Source organism: Gekko japonicus, unplaced genomic scaffold (genome assembly GCF_001447785.1).
Source record: "Gekko japonicus isolate JY-2015 unplaced genomic scaffold, Gekko_japonicus_V1.1 scaffold144, whole genome shotgun sequence".
In the NCBI taxonomy this organism is placed as follows: domain Eukaryota; kingdom Metazoa; phylum Chordata; class Lepidosauria; order Squamata; family Gekkonidae; genus Gekko; species Gekko japonicus.
Window position 1 is genome coordinate 1,330,730 of NW_015162478.1, and position 22,406 is coordinate 1,353,135.

The 22,406-nt window shown below is 42.5% G+C and overlaps 1 protein-coding gene across 1 annotated transcript; it reads right to left on the reverse strand.

Annotated features, from left to right (window-relative positions):
• Positions 1-11,163: 11,163 nt before the first annotated feature.
• On the reverse strand, positions 11,164-21,252 carry ATMIN (ATM interactor). Its single transcript, XM_015405810.1, has 4 exons — positions 21,010-21,252; positions 16,113-16,238; positions 13,851-14,050; positions 11,164-13,120 (listed from the first exon to the last, which is right to left on the reverse strand). The coding sequence occupies exons 1-4, from the start codon at positions 21,040-21,042 to the stop codon at positions 11,293-11,295; spliced, it is 2,187 nt and encodes a 728-aa protein (XP_015261296.1). The 5' UTR covers positions 21,043-21,252; the 3' UTR covers positions 11,164-11,292.
• Between the last annotated feature and the right edge of the window lie 1,154 nt (positions 21,253-22,406).

The following is a 22,406-nucleotide window of genomic DNA, read 5'->3' on the forward strand; positions in this document are numbered from 1 at the left end:
TCACCACCTGCCATAATTATCCTACAACTTACCTGATGCATTTGGAGCAATGTTCCCTCTAAGCTGTGAAGTCCTGTGAGCAAAAATTCTACTTGGTGAGCGACTGGCATTGAAGTTGTGGGCAAGCCATTTGGCTACTGCATACATTAGTTTGCTCTGGAGCCATCCTTCTTGAGCTAAGACAAAAATGTGTGAGCCAGAGGCTAAAAAACAGTGAGCTAACTCACACTAACTCAGCTTAGAGGGAACACTGATTTGGAGTAGTGGGAAGGTACAGATATTCCAATGCCACTCTAAATCCAACATTCACAGAGCCCACTTAGATTTGACCAGCTAAAAGTAGTTTTATTCTCCTAATAATTTTGCAAATTTAATTAAAACAAGTCTTGCTCATACTTCTTATAGATTAAGATTCCTATACCCCAAATACCCGTGATCCAAATACTGGGTTTGAAACGTGTCAGCAAAGGGGTCTTACTCAGCAATAATGTGTATCTGCACAAGTACATTACCCGCTAGCTAACAAAATGCATTTCTTGCCCAGGTGAACACTATAGTCCTCCCCACAATGCACAATCTGGGCTATTGTGGAGATGACTGGCAGCAACGTCATGATAGTAACCACTGGAAAACAACATGGAAGGCGCTGCTGGTAATCTCTTCCACAGTCCAGATGTCACATTACATTTGACCAACATGAAGACATACTCAGGAACAGACAGGCCTGCTATATGGATATTATACAAATTAAGCATTACATATCTCAAAGTGCAAGAATCCGTATTCTCAGTTAGAGCTGGAGAATTAAGATAGTCGCTGTTCTTTAAGCCTGTGGCAGCTTGATCTTCACGTCTTTAAAATGGCACGAAGGCATTCTAAACAGAAGTGGTAAATTGCCACCAACATAGAAGAAATGCCCCCAAATGGCCATTTTCCTAGGAAAGCCCAATTATCTCCAAGGAGATATGAATATTACTGGTCGGTCAGCCTGTAACATGGAAGACTTTTAAGGAACTGTGCTTGAGCTTTCAGTTCTACAAGTCTGTGACTTGTAGCCTTTTGTGGACAACCACTCATAACTAATGGATCCTATGGTTGGCTTTGGCAAGTGAGGAATCTTTCCCAGGAGGAAATTATGAGGGACTCTGTGATTTAACTCAAGTAGAGTTTTAAGTAAACTTTCAGAGAAGATAAGGGGAAGATACAGGCAACCATCTAAAAGTGTTAACTTGCCATGATATGCCTTGTAACAAGTTGGTGAGTCAGTTGACTGCATAAGCCTCCTAAGTGATAAAGAAATGTTTTACGACATATTGAAACGGATGTGCGATTACATGACTTCAGCATTCAGCCTACATAGAGTAAATGGTATGCCTTCATATATATGAACTCTGTGATCTGTTACTTTATAGTTGAAAATTTACTTACCAGTGTTAAACCAAGTGAGAGAGATGAAGAACAGTGTTCAATAGGATTCAAAGTTAAGTTTCCTGCTGCTCTGGCAAGAGAATAACCTCAAATTAAAGGGGGGGAGATCTGGGGCTACAGCGAACAAAATTTGTTCCATCTTTAATTTAACAGGCTCTTACTTGGTAGCAAAGAGAGTATAACAGGGCTTCTTCAAGGGTTTTAACAGGACCATCTGGAGCTGCATGTCACATTGAGTCCAAGAGGGAGACTCTTTAGTCAGTGCTTAAATCTCCTATTGAAATCAAAGTGGCAAAGTTTTTGGCGAAGTGGTATATAAATACTCTAAACGGACTAAAAGCAGCCTGAATCCCATAAACTAGCCTGAGCTTGTCAGAGCTTGGAAGCAAAGCAGGGTTGGCCATGGTTAGGTATTTGGATGGGAGACCACCAGTGTTCCCTCTAAGCTGAGTTAGTGTGAGCTAGCTCACAGTTTTTTAGCCTCCAGCTCACAGATTTTTGTCTTAGCTCAGGAAGGACGGCTCTAGAACAAACTAATTTATTCAGTAGCCAAATCGCTCACTCACAACTTTAATGCCAGTAGCTAACAATGTAGAATTTTTGCTCACAAGACTCCACAGCTTAGAGGGAACACTGGAAACCACCAAGGAAGACAGGGGCTGCTGTACAGAGAAAGGCAATGGCAAACCAGCTCTGCTCCTCTCTTGCTTTGAAAACCCCATGAGGGTCACTCTAAGTCAGTTGCTACTTCACAACAGTTATTATTGAAACAAATTTAAAAATGCTTAACTGGCTGGCTCATGACCTTTGTTAATACTTGCCCTTAGCCCCAAAGCCCAAAAGTACAGATGTTCTTGTTCTGGTGCAGTATTGGTTTCCTTTGAAACAAAGTATATGTGAATTGCCTTTTCTCTGAAGATTTTCTGCTTTATTTTATTTTGTCTTCAACAGAGCACTGATATTTAACGTTTTGTGAGGATGACAAACATAATTGAACTCTTCCTTCGACAAATTCAGAGTCCCGTGGCACTTTTAAGACCAACAAAGGTTTATTCAAGGTATGAGCTTTCGTGTGCAGGCACACTTTATCAAATGCATTAGAATGATAAAGTGTGCATGCACACAAAAGCTCATACCTTGAATAAACCTTTGTTGGTCTTAAAGTTGCCACTGGACTCTGAATTTGTTCTACTGCTTCAGACCAACTGGATCTATCTTCCTTTGACAGTTTAGCTGGAATGTGTGGCTTTAACAGATGTAGGAAAAAAAGAAAATGATAATGGAGCACACAGGGCACGCATCACAAAGAAGGGAGATAAAATCTGTTGTATTATTCCATATTTAGCATCTTGCGCTGAGAAACAAAGTGTGTCTCTTATGTGCCATTAAGTTGCTTCCTACTATATATACAAAGCCTTGTTTTATGCCATCATAACCGTTAACACAAACTCAAAGATTCTGTAAAAATTACTGGCCAGTATAAAAAAATTAGAAGAAAGTTTTAGGCGTCCTACTTTAGTAGTAGCCTCTTATGTAAAACTTGCAAATGTTTACTTTTAAACTGAAGGGAGTGTAAAAAACAGTTTGATATATTGTGGGTGGGCCAATTGTTTGCATGGAAAATGTACTCTGATAGTACACCACCACAGCCCAAATTATGTTCAACATTTAAGTGCAATAGTAAATTCTGAATTTGTAAACTCAAAGCCAGAGGACATGGGAAAGTTTCTTGCATTTGAGAAGGCTAGAAAAGGATGTAGCCAAAATTCAGAACCACTTTTAACTAGAAAATCTGGCTAAGTTAAGTTCATCACATTAAATGCTGGTTGCTACAAAGTGACAAAATCCTGCAGCAAAATTCCCAGTTTTATATGCAACATGATTTTATTTTTCCAGGAACTTGGCTGGGGGAGAGCTACTCCTTTCGCGTGCTGCAAGAACCAGCTACAGTCCAAGAACCCAAGAATAAGCAAAACAGTCTCTAATGTATCTCACACAAGCAAGAATCCTGCTTCTGAGGGAAATTTGGCTTGCATAATACAACCGGAGAGAGATCAGACAAACTCGTATCGTAAGTTTACTGAAGGAGAAGCAGTTTCAAGCTGCAAAAAGTTAGAGGCCTCCTACGTTAAGCCATACAACTATATTCCAGTGATGACTGCCCACCCTGAGGGAGAAAGAATGAATGACAAACCAGACAGCATTCGGGCATTCCATGGTGAAAAGAGGACCTTACCAATGAAGGAATATGAGATTAAGTACTCAAAAGGACACGCAAAACCTGCAGTCCTAAAATGTTCCAAGATCCACCTGCCCCGAATAATCCACAATAACCCCCCCAGCAATTTTAGCTGTCCAACTTTAAATGCATTGTTGGTCTTAAAACCCGAAGGAAAAGGAATCGTCAGCTTGCATCTGGAACTCCCTTCAAAGAATGAAACAATTACTGTGAAAAGAACTGAGCAAGGGGGCAGCACTTCAGCTAAAACTGCTCTCCACAGCCACCGGATTAAAAAAAGAAAGCAAAAGAGTAAAAGAAACATTGGTACGATGAATAATATAGCAACAAAGCAGAATAAAAAAAATGTACCACCCTGCCATTGTCCTTAATGCCCAGAAACGTCATCTTTCCCTCCTAACCATTAAATCCATTCTTTCCCCTGCACATCATAATTTTACATGCAGAGTGATATCAGACAATCATTGCTCATATAAATTCAAATGGGTATGGAAACTTAGATTGTTTGTACAATTCTGGTAAAATAAGCATAATGGCATTGAGAAGGGCTGTAAACCTTAATCTGTGGATTAATCTGAAATTTTAATTAGGGAGAACACAACTTCGTCCTGCATTCTTACTCTATGAAGACTTTTATTTATACTTTCAATTTCTATACCGCTCAATCCCGGAGGCTCTGAGCCGTTTACGAGCATTTTACATTTCCTAACTAGGGCCACATACAATGTATATATATAGGGAGGTGAGTGTCTACCAGGTTTTAGGTTTCTACATTCAGCCAACATACATGAGTTTTTTCGAGATAAAGTACAACTAGAATCTAAAGAAGCCTCCAGCTGGTATCTCAGCCATGGGTACTTTGGGTTAAGTTTGACAGTATCAAGAAATCATCTGCGACTGGACTGTAGTCATATACAGTCTAAACAACTTTAAAAACAGTCCTGCTAACCTTATGTGCCACTAGTAAAACTGCCTGTATACCAATAAAGGTTATTGGAGTTAGTAAAACTGCAACCTGGGTTAAGTGAACAAATGCACACCAGTAAACATTTGCCTCAATTTCATATGGTAAAATACATTCTATGGTTCAGGCTGCAGTCCTGTTTATGGCATTACTATTCCGCCATGTTTCTGAATTTCAGAAGAAGAAAATATCCCACTACTTAGAGCTCATTTAAAATGTTTATAAAACAATGCACCAAAATTCAGGTATCAGTTGTGTGGAATATGGTTGTGCAAAAGTCGTAAGTAGCATCTGCATAAACAACTGTCCATAGAGATAAGTAGACAAGCCCTGCATTTTAGAAGTAAAATAGCTGAGACTATTTCCAGGGAATATCTGTGCCAGGAGGGGTACATCCATCATGCTCCACCACTTATCAACCATTTGTTGCCTTGTTTTAAAACCCAAGTGGTGAAATGACGCAACTTTGTACCACTTAATTGTGGTGGGGGTGAGCAATTAAGAGCATAACTCTTTGGGTTAACTCCAGCTTTTGGGTTTTCTGGGTTTGCCATAACTGTGGTTTCCTGTGCAGATGCTTCACCATATAAAATTTCCTTTTTAGAGGAGGATACTTATAATTCAAATGAGAAAACAAATAGCAGTGTGCGCATAAGAAAAAATGCATTTAATGCAGAACGAGGCTGACAAGGAGACTGTACATTACAGGAGAAAGACCTTTATTTGTTAGTTTGTCTTTGTGCTTACATTTCATCTCATACATGTGGGCCCATATCCTGAAGAGTTTCATTCATTTTCTTCCTTCAGAAATTATTTAAAGCTCACAATATTTGCAGCTGTGTGCATGCAGTTGTCTGTGCAAGCATCTATGGTTTACCACTTCATCGGCCAAAAGCACAGGACAGAGGGCAATCGTAAGTCGGGCTCTCTGTGTTTACTTGCACAAGGAGCACTGAACTTGTCACTGCATGCACGCACGACTCTAAAGATGGCCTTTCACATCAGTTAGCTGCTCGCTGGCATGCATGTATCCGAGAAGTGGCATGGCTATTCCTCGCCTTCTCTAAAAGCAAAGCAGGCACCGTGGAGATGAGAAAAGCAGCCTTTTTCAAGCTCACAACTTTGGCAGAAAGGAGGTAGCAGCGAAAATGAGAATGAAATATTGCATTTCATGAGCTTCCATCCACCTCTCAAACCTGCAATTGTATTTTCCTCTCCAGCTTCCTTGCCTTTAGTGGTCTTTTCTCTCAACCCCCCCCCCCCGTGCAATGAAATAAATTCATTCTCTAGAAGCAGGATACTGATCAAAACAATGCTTCCATATTTGCAGTTTTATTGGAGCTCTTGGCCCCTATCCATGCATCGCTGGATATGGTGCTATAATAATAATTTGCAAATGCATTTCTCTTTTGGGGGTGGGGGTTAGGAGCAAGACAATCTAGAAAGTGAATGATTGCTATAGCCCAATAACAGCACACTATGCACTGATGTGTAGATGCAGCCTTCAGAAGTGTGAGATTAAGGTACAGGACATGTTAACAACATACACAAGAGTAGCACTGTAGTCCAACATGGTGTAACTCAATTCTTGCAAAGGGACAAATTTTCTGGAAGTATCATTGACTTCAGGTGGACACAGGCATTTCCAGCCTGAGTTGTAGATAACTTGCATTGGACATACTGGGCGGACTAGTCTTGTTCAACAGAGGCTTCCTGCTCACTGAGGTGGTAATGTTCATGGGCTGGATCCAGCCAGCTTTTCACATCCAGCCCCCTTCTTTATTGAAGCCCCATGCATGGCTTTTGCCCAAGCCCCCCCCCCCAATCCCCAACAGCCTTTACAAATAGCTGATTAGAACCAACCCCATGGTTGGCCTGCCCAACAGATTGGAGCCAGGAGTTCACAGGATTGCTTCTCCTTACAAAAAAACTGTGACAGAAAGATTTAGATTACTTCTCCAACATGCTGCGTCCTGTTTTTTAAATGTACCGGCAAGGTTTTTGTGCAGTGGAGCACTGTCAAGCAAGCCTCCGGCTGCTTTCAGACATGATAGAGCCCAAGCATGGGTTTATATGCAACTTAACCATCGGCTTTTTTAGCGGGAAGCAAGGCTTTTTGAATTCTCAGATAAGCCATCAATAGCACTTAGTTTTATCTGGTTTACCACGGTAACTACAAAAAGTTGTCAATTTTTTTAAAAAAACAAATGAATGGAAACATTCTGATCACACTGCAACACATTCTGGTCAGCAAGGAGTTAATGGCTAAAGTTCATATCCTTGCAAGTTAAGCTAGGCATCCTCTGCGTGCCCTCTCTGCTAGTCCTTTGTTTCTACTTTCACTTACTCACCAACAGTTGCCACTGAGATACAAAAGTTCTCAGGACACATTGATATGGTGGTCTGCCACCCCTACTTTTAAATGCCCAAGAAGTACACACAAGATTGCAGCAGGGGGAGATAAACTCTGTCACTTCTCTGTCTCCTAACGGGATTTGTTCCTTGCAGGGCTGAACTACCATTAATGAGTGGGTATCTAAACCTTGATCTCTGTGGCAGAACTAAGTGAAGGATGAAAAAATAAAATGGCTTAGGACTTGCATCATGGTCAGTTAAAAGATATGGAAACTATATGAATCCAGACATGCATGCTACGTTATCTTGTTGCGGCCCACACCACAAGGTTGATTCTGTGCCTTGGAACACATTACTATCAACGAGGGAGATATAGGGTTTTTCTTTCTCCATATCAAGGAAATAGGATTACAGCCACAAACAACCAGTGCATCTATTAAGGTTTAGCATCTCCATAGCTTCATATTAAAACATTTTTTAGGTTTACTGTCCAGGAGAATAGGCTGTGGCTGATAAGGTCTTCTAGGAAAGGCTTTGTGGCTCACATCTACTCAGAATATACTAAGGATCTGTGGTATCAACCTCAATTCAGGTATCTAAAGAAGTGAGCAGTGACTCATGATGAAAGCTCATACCCTGCCACAAATTTTGTTCATCTTTAAGGGGCTACTGGGTTCTTACTCTTTTGTACTGCTACAGACAGACTAACACGACTACCCATCTTGATCTAGTTCTGGCTAGGTGTTTCATGATCACAGAAACCCAGACAGATAGCATTGTACCGGGGTCAGAGTGACAGATTTGTGAGACTTACGTTCAAATCCCTGGGTGATGTTGGGCCAGTCATACACATTCAGGGTTGTAGTGAGGATAAAACATAGAAAATAATAATGTAAGGCGCTTTGGGTCCCCCCACTGGAAAGAAAAGCAAGGCACAAATGAAGCAAATAAAAAACAATACAGTACTGTCTCTCCTAATAGGTCTCCGGAATCTCAGGCAGAGGTTTCTCGCAACACCCTCTAACTGGTTTTAATTATTGAAGCGAATTATTTATTTTTAGAAAATTTGTATGCCACCTGTTCACTCCAAACTTGGTTGAGAAAGCTCACAATAAGACAAAACGGAACCTGGGACCTGCGCTATGCAAATTCGTTCTACCACTGAACCGTGGCTTACCCTCACATAGCAGGCATGTACAACACAGCTTCAGGAATATGTTTAAATGAGACTAGTTTTTGTTTACAAAGATATAATGCACATGATACATTTAATGAAAAGTTCAGTGTTTTCAGTCTTGCAAAGTAATTCTGTTACCAATTATGCTGCTAGTCCTGTTGTGACTGTATAAGGTCATTCTGGTTCTGACATTTTAACCCTTCAGCTGGCAAAACTGCTAAGGCAGCACAGTGCGTTGCAGTTTGCAGCTCTTTGGTGTTCAGTATAACAAAATGTTCAGAAAAACAAAGGCATTGACACCTTTAAATTTCATAAATATATATGCCATGTAGCACACTTTTATATGCTATTTCATGTTGTTAAAGCAGTTAAATGTTCAGGACTGATAAGCATCCTTTACCTAATTCTGCACCTGGCCCTCATGCAGATCAATATATCCAAAGACCAGGGATAGGATGTATTTTTCTACAGACATGGAGAACCCCCCGATTTGTGGGAAAATATATTTAAAGATTAACATTTTAACAAAAATACTGAGATCTCACACTGTGAGAGTCAGCAATATAGGTGGAGGCAAGGAGGAAGCACAGCCACTGTGTCAGTCAGCTGCCCAGCCAAATGAGAAGGAACAGTAGTGCCCCCGCCCCACTGCAGGTGGATAGGAAGAACAGGAGCTGCTGCCCCCCCCAAACTGTGAGCAAGCAGGAGAGGAGAAGAGGAGCAACAGCTGCTGTGCCCCCTCAACACAGCAGGTATGAGTCAGGTAGGGGGGCAGAACGGGGGGTAGGAGGCAAGTAAACACACAGGGTGCTACTGCCACCAGGATTACTTCCAGTTTCTGGCAGGTCCCTGCTTGGCGAGGAGGGCAGGGTACAAATCAAACAAAATAAAACAAATAAATAAATTTAAATTTCTTCCAAGTTAACCTTCCTTGGAAAAACATGGTTCTCTCTCCACCATGGATTCAAAAACTCTCAAAAGCTTATATTTCAACATCAGGTAGGTATCACTGGAAACACAAAGACGGTACCATACTCCAGTGGAACTGCAATTAGTGTATTGTAACAGGTTGCGAAAGCCTGGCCTACAGAAGCAGATAAATGAAGCAGTAAAACTCTTAAGATGGTAGCATGGATTGTACCACCGCCGGCTGCACATACTGGTTTTGAATGATCTCATGGCAAAGCTCCCAGAAAGTAATGAAGTAATAATTCAGCAAGAAAGGTACATTCCTTGGGCCTTGCAAGTTCATTTCTCCTTCCAACTTTCAGAGCGAGAGAGTGTGAGATGCAGAAAAATATTTTTAAAGCTTGCACTGGTACAGTCTACTTTGCCATCTCAGAATTCTAGCACCACATCTTGTTACATGTGTAGATCAGACCCAAATGTATGTAGCTGTAGCTCAGGACCTCCTTGCCTCTATTCATGAATGCACACCAGAACACCCCAAGACTACTAAATTGCCTTCGGTCATAAACATCTGTGTGCTATGTGCAGGTACCCCACTAATGTCATTGCCCCATTACTACTTATCACCCTTTAGCTCCACAAGCTGAAAAACTGCATCAACCAAGGCATCCTGGAGTAAAACACTGAAGAACTGTGTGCCTTGACCAAAAAGAGAAAGAAAGAAAAAGAGAAAGGCAGAACGCATGTCACTCAAACGGAAGTAACTGTGAAATGTACTCTGTCACTAAGACACAAGGCTGGCTAACAGATCTCCTTCCAAAAGCACTTTTAGGAAAGTTTGTGGAATAGATATGCAGTCCTGCTAAACAGATTTTGGGAGAAGAAGCCCTGAACACAATTAACTGAAGTATCTTCTGCAGATTATCATTCTCCATCAATTAAAAAAGCCAGCTGCAGAACATAAATGGAGACACTGAGCAGCTGCTAACACTTAAAAGACTTTGTAGAGAGATTGTTAGGTAAATGAGAGGGTAGGGGGAGATCTGAAGGCAAAAGTAACTGTTTGGAAATGCAGGGCTTGCAAACCCACACCAACAGATTGTGCAGTGGGTTGGACTAGGTGACCCTGGAGGTCTCTTCCAACTCTATGATTCTATGAGCCAAAAGACCTCAGTTTTTAGATTTTGGGAACTAGAGGAACAAATTCAGACAGTTCATTTAACTGTATATCAAGCAGCAACTAAGATCATTTTTAAGGGCCGAGATTGTACACAAGTCCTCAGGTACTATATTATCTGGTAGGAAAGCTACTTAGTGAACTTGCTCTGAGCTAACTGCATCTTTATTGTTCTAGTTATTCTGCCTTACTACTGAGGCTCTGAAGTAACTGCTGGACAGCAGTCTTTCGGGTATAGATTTTTGTTTTAGAGCCTGTGGGCTCAGACCTATCTGCCTGCCCAAAAGTATGTGTGACATTTGGTCAGAATGTTCAGATGGGTTCTTCCTCCTTCAGTCTAGGTTACTCGAGCAACAACATGACAGAACACTCTGCACTACAGCAACTTTGAGATTCCACTGTTCTCCCACACACAGTCAGGAGGAGGAAGCCTGGACTTGAGCTACACAAGCTTATTATAAGCCAGAAAATAATGCTGGCTGCACTTTAAGAATGCGCCCAGCAAGCTGCTGCATGCCTGAAGGGCACAGCAATGTGCTTGAGAGTTAATCAGTACGAACTGTTGGGTACGATTATGATGCAACCCTCTCAAACTGTGAACCAGCCCTGGAATAAAGGTGGGAAATACTTTACATGCTCAGGATTTTGGATATGGGCCATGAAACAAACAAACAAACAACCTGCTTCTGGTCAAAGACTCTATAACTTAACGCATAAGTTCAAAGGACATGAGTGAAGGCTATGAATTCGGAATCTGAAGTAAAATACCAACCCCAAAACCTCAGCTTAGCAGAGGCAGGCACCCGTAGTTCACCAGTTCTGAAGTGCTCAAACATAAACTGATACATCATAGTGAAAAATATGCAAACAGGTTCATATTAGTTAGACACCAACACAATATCTGAAGTCCCTTATACTATGAAAAGGTTTGTAAACCAACCCCCGTGTCGTCCATTACATTCAGTGTAGCCGACTTCATTGTCGGTTTCTCCTCCCCAAACAACCTAACTCCTCAACCAATGCTGTTTTCCTGAAAACAACCATCAGCGGCTGGCCTTATCAGATTCCTGAAACAAAGAGCACAGTTTTGAGCAAGTCTGTGTTTCCACTGAGCTGAATTGTGACTCCATTGTATTCCAGGCCAAGTCAGCCAATAAGAAGTCATCTATGGCAGTCTGAGTCTCATTGCTGGTAAGGAATAAGCTACCGAGGGTTTCAAAGCAGCTGTCCATTGTCTGTGTCTCGGCACTGTTCAGTTGCACTTTGCTCTCTGCCATCTGACTTAAGGCATTTCTCTCCGGAAGTGGCATTTCTGTCTGCGTCTCTGTGTCAGACGAGTCTGTACTCATAGAGAAGGCGGACTGCTTCAAGATGCTGCCCAAAGGCAGATGGGGGCTGTCTAAGAAGAAGTTTAAGTCTGTCTGGGTCTGAGTGTCAAACATCTCTAAGCCTAAAAAGTTAGGATTACCTCTGCAATTATACGACTGGACTGCATTATCTGAAAATAAGTCTGTCTGGGTTTCAATATCCAATGATTCCAAGACGGGCTCAGAGGTCAAGTTACCAAATTCAGCCTCTTCCGTCTGAGTTTGGATATTGGAGGCAGTAAAGAAATCCTCAATGTCAAAGTCTATCGTTGCATTCTGGGTAGGGACAGAAGGCAGGGGTGGGTCAGCGTGGGAGTTAGCATCTGTCAGAAGACTACGGTTATCCAGTGACTGCTCTGCAGTGTTACCTGAAAAAATAGTTTCAAGGTCACTCAATAGCTCCATGGTCTGGGTCTGGTTGTCAGTCATAGCTTGCTGTGGGAGCAAATTATTCTGTGTGCCAAAGTTGATCATCATCTCTGATTTTGTTTCCCGACTCAAAGACTCGCAGCTTCCTCTTTGTAGCAAACTTTGATCCAGGCCACTTGTAATCAAGTTGCTGCCAGACAGGACCACTGGGGATGAGTCAAACGACGAAGTAACATCGTCAAAGATGTCAGTGCACATTACAGCCTGATCCATTTGTACTCTTCCATCAATCCCTTTCTGTGCCATATTGGTTTGAGTCTCTCTAGAAACTCCACACGACTGAAAGCAAGCCTGAGCAAAAGTATCCGTCTGAGCAGCAATGGATGAGGTCAGCTTTGAATCAGGCAACAGAGTCTGTGTCTGAACGTTGATGGGCAGCAGAACTTGTGAACTGAATGTCAGATCAGTTTGAGAACAAGAGGACACGGAGGAATCGGGAGCCCAAGATGCAGAGGGCGTAAAGTTCTGTGAAATATAGGACAGGTCAGTCTGGACATTTGTGGAACAGATTCCGTTCTTGTAACATACGGCCTCCAGACCCTGCACTGTATTATTTGACGTCACTTTCCCCAAACTCACTTGGATACCTGTGCTGACCAGCTCAAAGCTGCCAGAGCTTTTGGTTTTTGAAAGGGACGACGTGTCTTTAAATGAAAGTGCTTCAGCCTCCATTGCTGGCAGCACAATCCCTACAGGCAGAGGCATTAGGTGAACAGTGCTCATAACAGAGCCTTTGTCATCAACAGCAACTACAACTGGCTTCACGGAAGAATCTGGTGCCGATATGAAGACTGGCAGGTGAGTAAGCTGCATTACAGGAAGTTTAACCAAAGCTACTTTGGGCTTTGGTAGAAGCAACTTTGGTGCATTTTTTGGCTGCGACTGTGTTTGCTTAGCAGTACAGGAACGTGTGGAATCTTCTAAAGAGGCTGCCAGTTTAGACTCGGATGTCTCCAAGTCTTCAGTGCCGATACATCTGCTGACAGCACCGCCAGAGGAGGTTTCCTTTGCTCTCTCTCCCAGCTGATGATTGGATGCTGCCATCTCCATTTTCCTTTTCTTACTAGGTGGATCCCTGTAAATATTAAACATATTTCATTCAAAGCAGATATAGTTAGAAACATTTGCTATAATTTAATCAGGGCAATATTCAACAGAAGGCACCCTTGAGTTCGCTCCTGGGCATGAAATGGTTTTCCAAAATAGGCAGTTGCTACAGCTGAACTGTGAACAGAGACTACTGGGTTTTTTAAAAAGTCACCCTGTGAGTAGTTCAGTAAGTTAAGATTTAAGCATAGCATTTTTTGCAGTACCACAATGTTGCTTTCAATATTCATAACACTACTGCGTTGGATCCAATTGGCTTTTTTGCTAAAGCTTGTTCACTTTCCCTCTTCATTACAGCTCGAGTCCCACACCGCTTTTGTTCATGCAGGTCCTATGATCCCCACCACAGCATACCTGGGGGGCAGCAGGATCCAACCCACTGTACTAAGCACTGGGGAAGGGGGGATTGGAATGCAACTGGTAGCTCCCTGAATTGCCAGCTGTCCAAAGAAATAGTAAGTTTTGCTTGTGGCAGCCCACTCAGCAAAGGATCCTTGGTTGTACAAAGCCTGGGGAAATCCCTGCTGACTGTCAGTGGAGATTTTAAGATCAAGTAGAAGAAAGAAAAAGAAGAAGCTATCAGTGGTAGTGACTCATGTAAAGCTGACTGACTTTGAACACCTCAAATTAAAATTGAAAACATGCACACATACAAACACAGAGCAGTTAAATTTCCATAATGAAAATAAAAGTATTACCTGTGTTCAACAGGGATCTCATGCTGAGTTCTATAAATATGAGACAACAGTGCTGTCCTGCTGGCGTAGGGACAGCCACAAGTACACTGGAAGGTCTTGCCACAGTCCTCAATGTGTCGCTTCAAATCCCATATGGTGCCGTAAGAATTGCTACATTTATCACATTTATGCTTCTTTTCAGCATGCATTTTCATGAAGTGCTGAAACATGCAAGACAGGTCAATCAAGTCAACAGGACACAATGGGAACAATGTTCTCAAGACCGTGTTCTAGCTTGGGTCTTTAAAACAGGGGCACTTTTAAATATGCCACGGGTAGGCAACCCTGGCGTGTATGCCAACAGCAGCACATAACCATTATACTTGGCACCCAGGACCAGGTCTCCCCATAAGCAAACAAGGCAAGATGCTGAGATGCTTCCAGTGATGCTCTGCTGTAGCTTGCTCTAATCATGTCTGGCCAAGTCCCCCATCCTCTGGTTTGCCAACACATCATCATCTTCACAAGTAGGTGGTACCATTTGGGGGAGCACTGTCCACCCCTGAAATACACCATCAACGTGTAAACATTTTTGCAATTTTGGCCCATTTTTGAATATTCCTCTGGAAATGCTTTAGGGGAGATTTGTTACAAAACAGGATTTAAAAATTCAATGTGGTTCCATTGGCTTATGTTTCAAAGATTTAAAAATCTTAAGAGCACGTTTTTCAGAAGTTCAGACAGTCACTCACTGCCATACACTAATGAAAACTTAGTTTATACCTTTATAGATTTTACATACTCTTTTTTGAAAAAGTGATATATTTTCCAAAGAGGCACGTCAAAGCAATTTCAGGGGGGGTGGGGGATTCCAAAAAATCCATAGTTCAAAACCAACACACAGTTTTCTTTCCTATTACTTCTGTTGATCTGACTGACTTGAAATCTAATCATGACTCTGTACATTTAATAAGTTCAGTTTGGCCAGAAAAGAAGCACTATCACTATGATACTTACACATTCTCCAGTACCTCCAGATAGTGATTACAGAACTGATACACTGGAAAAGATGTATCCACTTGATTTTAATAATCCCCTGTGCTTCTGGCCAGCCTAAGGCAGCAAGAACGGCCACTGGCCTCAGCAAGGGAGGAGGGCCATTCCATCAAGAAACCATCTATTGTCATTCTGCCATCTAACCAGAGGTTTGAGGGAATACCTGCATAGAAGGAGCATTCATGACTCTCCCTCCACCTGTATGTCTAATTTTTAAAAAATGTGTACATATTTTAGCTCTGTTTTTAATTGTTTTGATATTTTAGTGGTGATTTTATTATGTATGTTTTAATTAGTTAACTGACTTGTTGACCCTTGTCAGGGCAGACAAGCAGGATATAAATTTTGTAAACAAGTGTAAATAAAAATGCGGGGATCTGCTCTGCTCCTGGATGCTTCCAGGGAGGGCTTGCTTTTTGCTCAAATGCTACCAAAGATGTCTTCCTGGCCTCAGTGTTCAGTTTTAACGCAGGAGAGCTACATGTGAGACGAAGAAATTTTGTTCTAACTACTCTGTACTTTTCGTGACCTCTCAAACCACTCAGATCTGAAATTGCCCTACCCCTTGAGGCCTGCCTCATTCTTTCTCTTTGCTCTGGCTTTTAACTAAGGGGCAGCTACATGTGAGACGAAGAAATTTTGTTTGTGACCTCTCAAAGTACTCAGATCTGAAATGCCCTACCCCTTGAGGCTTGCCTGGCACCTACCTCATTCATTCTCTTTGCTCTGGCTTTTAACTAAGGGACTCCACCTTTTAAGCTGTCTTATGGCCAGCTCAGACTGTTTTATCAAAGACACTTTAAGACTGCTTCTATACTCTGGCTTGCTTTTATTGGCAGTGTTTTTATTTGTTCTTACTGATCATTGCTTTTTATTGTTTGTACTGTTTTTAACTGTGAGCTGCCTTGAGCAGGTCTGGAGAGGCAGTATACATATTTTCTGAAATAGGGGTATGGTGAGAAAGTAGGGTATTAAGTCTTTTAAATAAATACGGATCATAATGCCAGTCAAGGGCATCTTCGCTCTGAGCATTTATGGAAGTAAACAAGTGCCATTACACAGAAGCGTTTGAACTCTTAGAAACACATGGATCTTTTGAAAAAGGTTTCCTCGTGCAACATATCTTGCTTGAGTCCCAGTGAGATAGGCTGACTATACACAATATGAAAATGCTCAGAATTCACTTATATTAATTCTATTAAGTTGAAATGTTCTTAAGAGACATACCTGCCTTACGAGAGAAAATTGTGAAAAAGGCCTTCCTGGCCCTCTAGGGCAGCCCTCAATAGGACAGCAGTAGTACTTCTGTCGTGCTTTCAAGTCTTTCCTGGTTGCCGAATTTACTTTTCCGTCCTGAAGCAGCAAAATATTGTTAGGGGGATGCAAACATTTGGAGTTTTATGTTCTCAGAAGCATTTGAAATGCAAAGCACCTCTTCAACGTTTTCCTGCCTCAATACTTGAGGCCAGACTTGTTCCGCTAGGAAAGTTTCAATAATTTCCTAGAGGGAAAGATTTGTTTTTGAAAGATTCTTCCCCAAATATCACGTCAGATGGAATTGCTCATTTGCAGTGGTTTATTTTTAGTAAGCTATGAATAGTGAAACTTTAAGAACCAAATATTCCAAACAAAAAAGTAATAGTAACTTTAGTAAGGGCTAAACCTATGCCTGTTGTTTCACTGATCACCTGTCACGCACGACCTAAGCACTGGACCAAGTAACCACTTCTTACCAGTTCAACAGGAAAAGCTTCCAAGGGTAGCTGTGTTGGTCTGCAGGAGAACGGCTAGGCTCATGTCTAGTAGTACCTTAAAGATATAAACTTTGGAGAGCTTTGATTCTTGAAACGCATACCTCTCCCCCCCCCCCAACTTGTTGGTCTCTAAAGTACTATTGGACCCCAATATAGCAGTAAAAATGAAGGCTCAAGTAAGGCTGCCCCCCTTCTGCCAAATCATTTAAGAGAACTTTCACCACCTGAGGAAAGGGGCAGCAGCAGTACACTGAATTTTTTAAAGCCTCACTGTGAATTACAGATTAACCTATCAGTGGCGGGTAGATTTGTTGTTGCGGTTTCTGGGTAAGTAACATGCATATACATATTTACAGGATGTGACTTCTCGCTTTACAAGCGAGTCCACACTGAGAGGAGTGAAAGGGCCGAAAATGCCATAAACCAAGTCTAACCCTACCACTTTGAGCAGGCCTGTGCACCCATGCTGCGATTCTATACCAGTGCAGAAAAAGCACGGCACAGATGAAGGTTGAAGCTGACTGAGAATCTCAGCTTTTATTTATTTAAAGCAGCAGGTTTCTATCTCTTAGGATTGCAGAGTTGCTTGAAAGTGCATGAAAGACACTTGAAGTCCAAGTACAATCAATTTGAGAGCAGGGCTTCACAGTGCCCCCCCCCCATTCTTTGCTTCATCCCATGGCTTGACTTAGCAAGATAAACTATGATAAACAGTCAAGACTGCAAAACTATATAAGATCAACAAAAACATATCATTCTACAAAACTGAATGAATCCACTTTTCCTTGGTGCAGGATTTGGACTGCATGGGTGTAGAGTTTTAAGGCTGTGTTTTTGTACACTGAGGCTTCCAAAGTTTTCATCCAAGGCCCCTTTGAAAAGCTGGATTAGACACTCCAAACTATCAAAGCCTTTATTACAAGGACGCTGAAAAGTTTCGACATCAATGCTGAATAATATTATTACTCATCTGGAATGAAGTACAGAAGTGATTTAAAGAATTCCAAAATTGCAAGTTAGTCAGTTTTGCGTAATGTTCATGCTTGAAAAATGTGTATATTTATAATACAAATTGAAAAAGAAAAGAAAACTGGATTAGACATTCCAACCTGTCAAAGCCTTTATTTCAAGTGTCAGAAGACGTTTCAACATCAATGCCAGATATTATTATTATTACTTCTCTGGAATTAAGTATAAAAGTAATTAGTGAATTCCAGAGTTGTTAGTTTTGCACAATGTTCATGCTTGTAAGATTTGTATATTTATAATTTAATTTTTTTTAAATAAAAGCTGGATTAGACATTCCACCCTTCCAAAGTCTTTATTATAAGTGTGGGAAAAAGTGAAGTTTCAACATCAATGCCCAACCGAACACCTCCTCTCTAATTTATCTGTTATTTTCCTTAGCAGCAGTTTACTTCTCTGACAGAAGGGGATGGGTAAAGAGAGAAAACAACCTGGAGTCCAACTGGGAAAATCCAATAACTTGGTCCCAAAGATGCTGTGATTCTAGCAGGGACTAAGACATCTCTTAACACACTCCACCCACTCCTTATGCACAGTAGCAACATATAGCATTAACAACCAGGGGAAAGTCTCCAGTTCCTAGATAGAGGGATCTTTGAAATAAGTAGATGCCAGCGTGAGGTATTTGTTTCAGATTTCTAGGTACCAGCTGCTTTGAGTTTCCCATTCTGCCAGACTTCACCTACTAGTAGGTCAGGAGTTAGGAACAGGCAAGCAGCACAGAAAGCTGTTTTTTTTTTTAAGGGAAAGTGATCACATCACATTTCAACTCCTTCCAGTCTACAAGTTTAATGTCTTCTCTCAAAAATGCATTCTATATAACGAGTTTAAGATCACAGTATTCAATAGTATAACCCAACAGAGCAGCCGAAGTATGAATACAACTAAGTATACCCCATGGCAGCGAGTTGTAAGGCTGTATGAAAAAATCAGCTGTGGAAAATGAGATAGAAAAGACACTAGAAAGCTGGTTTTGACACAAGCAATTTAATCCTGATAATTCCTCTGACCTCAAAGCTAACAACAAGCTTAAGCACATTACTTAGAAGTTTTAAACTAGTAATTCATTTTCTGTTCTTGTGTTTTAGGTTCTGGCTGTATGAAGGTTAAAGTGGTTTTTCAAACTACTTACTCTGGACGAATTAGCTACAAGCCCAGTGTCAAATTTTTACCAAACCTATGCTGAATTTTTTTTACAGAAATCTAGAGAAACCAGCCAGCCACAGACAAACCAAAACTTATTTAATGGATAAACAAAATAAAATAAGAAAAATAGAGAAGATGCTAGAGAGGTCATCTTTGGGAAGAAGCTTCCTTGCTTGCTAAATACTGCAGTATTAATTCAGGATGGTATCTAGGAGCCATCATGTGCTGCTGCAGATGACTGATGAAGAGAAGAGAAACTCTGGGGATGCCATTACTTATCCCCTTGAGCTTTGGCAGAGGAGTATGTTATGGCCCTGTGCCCCTGGCTAAGTAGGTACAAGTAGGAAGTATGTGAAAGACAGAAATCGTATAGCCAGCAGCATGTAGTGGTTACAGTATAGGATTAAGATCTGGAAGACCCAGGTTCAAATCCCCATTCTATCATGGAGGCCTGCAGGGTGCCTTTGGGCCAAGAAGAAGAGATTGGGTTTATACCCCACCCTTCACTCAGAGTCTCAGAGAGGCTTACAAACACCTTTCCCTTCCCCTCCCCACAACAGACACCCTGTGAGGTAGGTGAGGCTGAGAGATCTCTTTCAAGAACTGCTCTCTCAAGAACAGCTCTGACAGAACTATGGCTCGCCCAAGGTCAGCCAGCATGTGCAAGTGGAGGAGTGGGGAATCAAACCCAGTTCTCCAAGATTAGAGTCCCTGCACTTACCCTCTCAAGAACACACTCTGAGCCTAACCTACCTCACAGGGTTGTTATGAAGATAAAATGGAGGAGGAGAGAGCATCGTAAACCACTTTGGGTCCCCATTGTAAATTGTAAACAAAGGGGTTGCATCACCCAGGCTCTGTACAGCACAGACTACTGCTACTTTTTTTAAAAAAGCTGTCTTACAGGGAGTTAACACTGGCAGCAGCTTTTTGTCACTACTCAAAAAATCTTAAACTTGATATATTATAGATCAAACCTGGGCATGCAAAGCATAGGAATATTATGAACTGACATTGCATGATTTTTTAAAGAAGTGTTGCCATTATTGTCAGATTTAAGTTTACTTGTTTATGGATACTTTCAATAGCTTTAATTTACTATGGGTAGGTTTTAGTATAAATGTAACCGCCTAATGGATGTACAGTGAAGTGAGGCTTTTTGCAAGCTTTTGTGCTTGAACTCACTATTATTAAGCCACCTAAACAACACTTTCCACAGAGCAGGCAGAATAACCTTTTTCTGTTAGCCTGTTTTAAAACCAACCAACACAATAGATACAAATTGAACTGAACACCCAAGCAGAATCCTGATACTACCATGAAGTTCACTAGATAATCTTGGGTGAATCATTCTCAGCCTCACCTATCTCATGGGGTTTGTGTGAGGACAAAATTGAAGAGGGGTGAGTCCCTACCCAGCCATTCCTTCTCAGCCTAGCCCACCTCAAAGGATGCTGTGAGATAAGCATAGTGTATCACTGCAAGGCAGGTGGCCATGCTGATCTCTTGTAACAAAATAAAACAAAAGCCTAGCAGCATCTTAAAGACTAATATATAAGCTTTCATGAGCTCATTCAGAGGTTCTTATAGAAATGCACTTCCAGGCTGCCTTTCCATCCAATTTAGGATGCTGAAGGTGGCAAACAAAGCCATTAACAGGCTTTTAAAAAGACACATTTTAAAAAGTTTTTTTAAAAAACCATTTGAACAGGGTGGCATATACTGAAAGCCAGGGCTAAAGTACTCCATGCTTTAAAAAAAAATGCTAAAATGGACTAAACGCATTAAAAACACAAAGTCAATAGTGAGCAAAGTATGTGCAAAGAGAGCTGTGGCATCTTTGTTATGATTTTTAAAGCCAACAAATTTTCAAGCACATTATGAACCACTGTGGTGTGCTGGCTTAAGAGTGTCAAACTAGTATCTGGGAATGGGGAGTTCAAATCCCCCTCGTGCCACGGAAGGCTGCTGGCCGACCCTGGGCCAGTCACTCTCAACCGACTTCACAAGGTTGTTGGGAGGACAAAACGGAAGAGAGAACTCTGTAAGCCGCTCTGTGTCCTCCCTGGAGCAGAAAGGCGAGGTAACGACGAATGAATGAGACAAACAACGGTGGGCTTCCTCCCCTCGCCTCTGACAGCTGGGCTGAGGCGAGGAGACCAATGACGGGGCGAGAAGGGGCGTGGCGCCGGGCTTACCTGCTGCACGCGGTGGGCCTTGCTGAGGTGCATGCTCAGCGCCGGCGGGTTGGGCAGCACTTTGCCGCAGCCCGGCACGGTGCACAGGATGTTGCTCCTGACGGCCCGCGAGAGCTCCGTCACCGAAGGCCTCACCAGCTCCCACGGGCTGGCCGGGCGCTCGCCGCCGCCAGGAGCCGAGCGCGGGGGACGCCCCAAAGCCAGGCCGGCGCGCCGAGCGGGCTCCGGAGGAGAGGCGGTGGCGGCCGCCATGTTGCCCGCCGCGAACCTTTCCGAGCCGACCGGTCGGCCACTTCCGGTAAGGGGTGGAAGAAGCGGCGGCTGCAGGACCGGCAGGCGGGCGTAAATATTCATGACGGGTCTTTTGCATATTCGCGAGGGACACGTGACGGAGGCGGCCTCAAGCCGCGCCCACTCCGAGGCTGGCTCCGCCCCCGCGCTCCTCTGAGGCATGTTGAGGCGGAGCGCTTTGAGAGGAAGGGAGCGAGGGAGGAGGAATTCTGAAGTGTCTTTGGACTCCCGTTTTAGTCTCCTGCGACGCATCACTCCCTACTCATCTACAGCGACCAGAACTTAAAATAAGCACCTTTTTCCTTTAGCCCTTCCCTATGCTTATTTGGTCAAGATGGGCAGCCGTGTTTGTCTGCAGTAGAAAAGAGCGAGAGTCCAGCGGCACCTTAAAGACTAACTAAATCGGTGGCAGGGGAGGAGCTTTTGTGAGTCACGGCTCACTTCTTCAGAGAGATCAAGATGGGAAGCCATGTTAGTCTGTTCTTTTTCTGTGCTTATTTGGAAAATCCATTCCGATACCAATACATCCAATTCTTTGCCTTTCCTTTGGCCCCAAAAAAGAAAACGGAGTTTAATGTGCTGTACAGCTGCGGTGGCTCAAGTGGTTAAGGAGCTGAGCTGCAGGCTGTTGGGAAGGTCGGTAGTTCAGCAGTTCGAGACCCGAGTGTGCCGCATGACGGAGTGAGCTCCCGTCTCTAGTTCCAGCTCCTGCCAATTTAGCAGTCCGAAAGCAAGAAATTGCAAGTAGATAAATAGGTACCACTTTGGTGGGAAGGTAACAGCGTTCCGTGCGCCTTGGTGTTTAGTCATGCCGGCCACATGACCACGGAAACGTCTTCGGACAGCGCTGGCTCTTTGGCTTTGAAACGGAGATGAGCACCGCAACCCTAGAGTCGGATTCGACTGGCTCGAGCAAGGGAACCTTTACTTTTTACAGCTTATATATGTGTGTGTACAGCTTTTATAGACAGCTGCTTCTCCTGAGCTTCACCTAGCAATATTAGGGCGAGTCAGAATAGAAAAACACAGCTGCTTCTTTAAAATCAGGATTATTAGAAGGTGATTTCTCCTCGGGACACAGCTCTGACGAAGCCGGCCCAACGGTT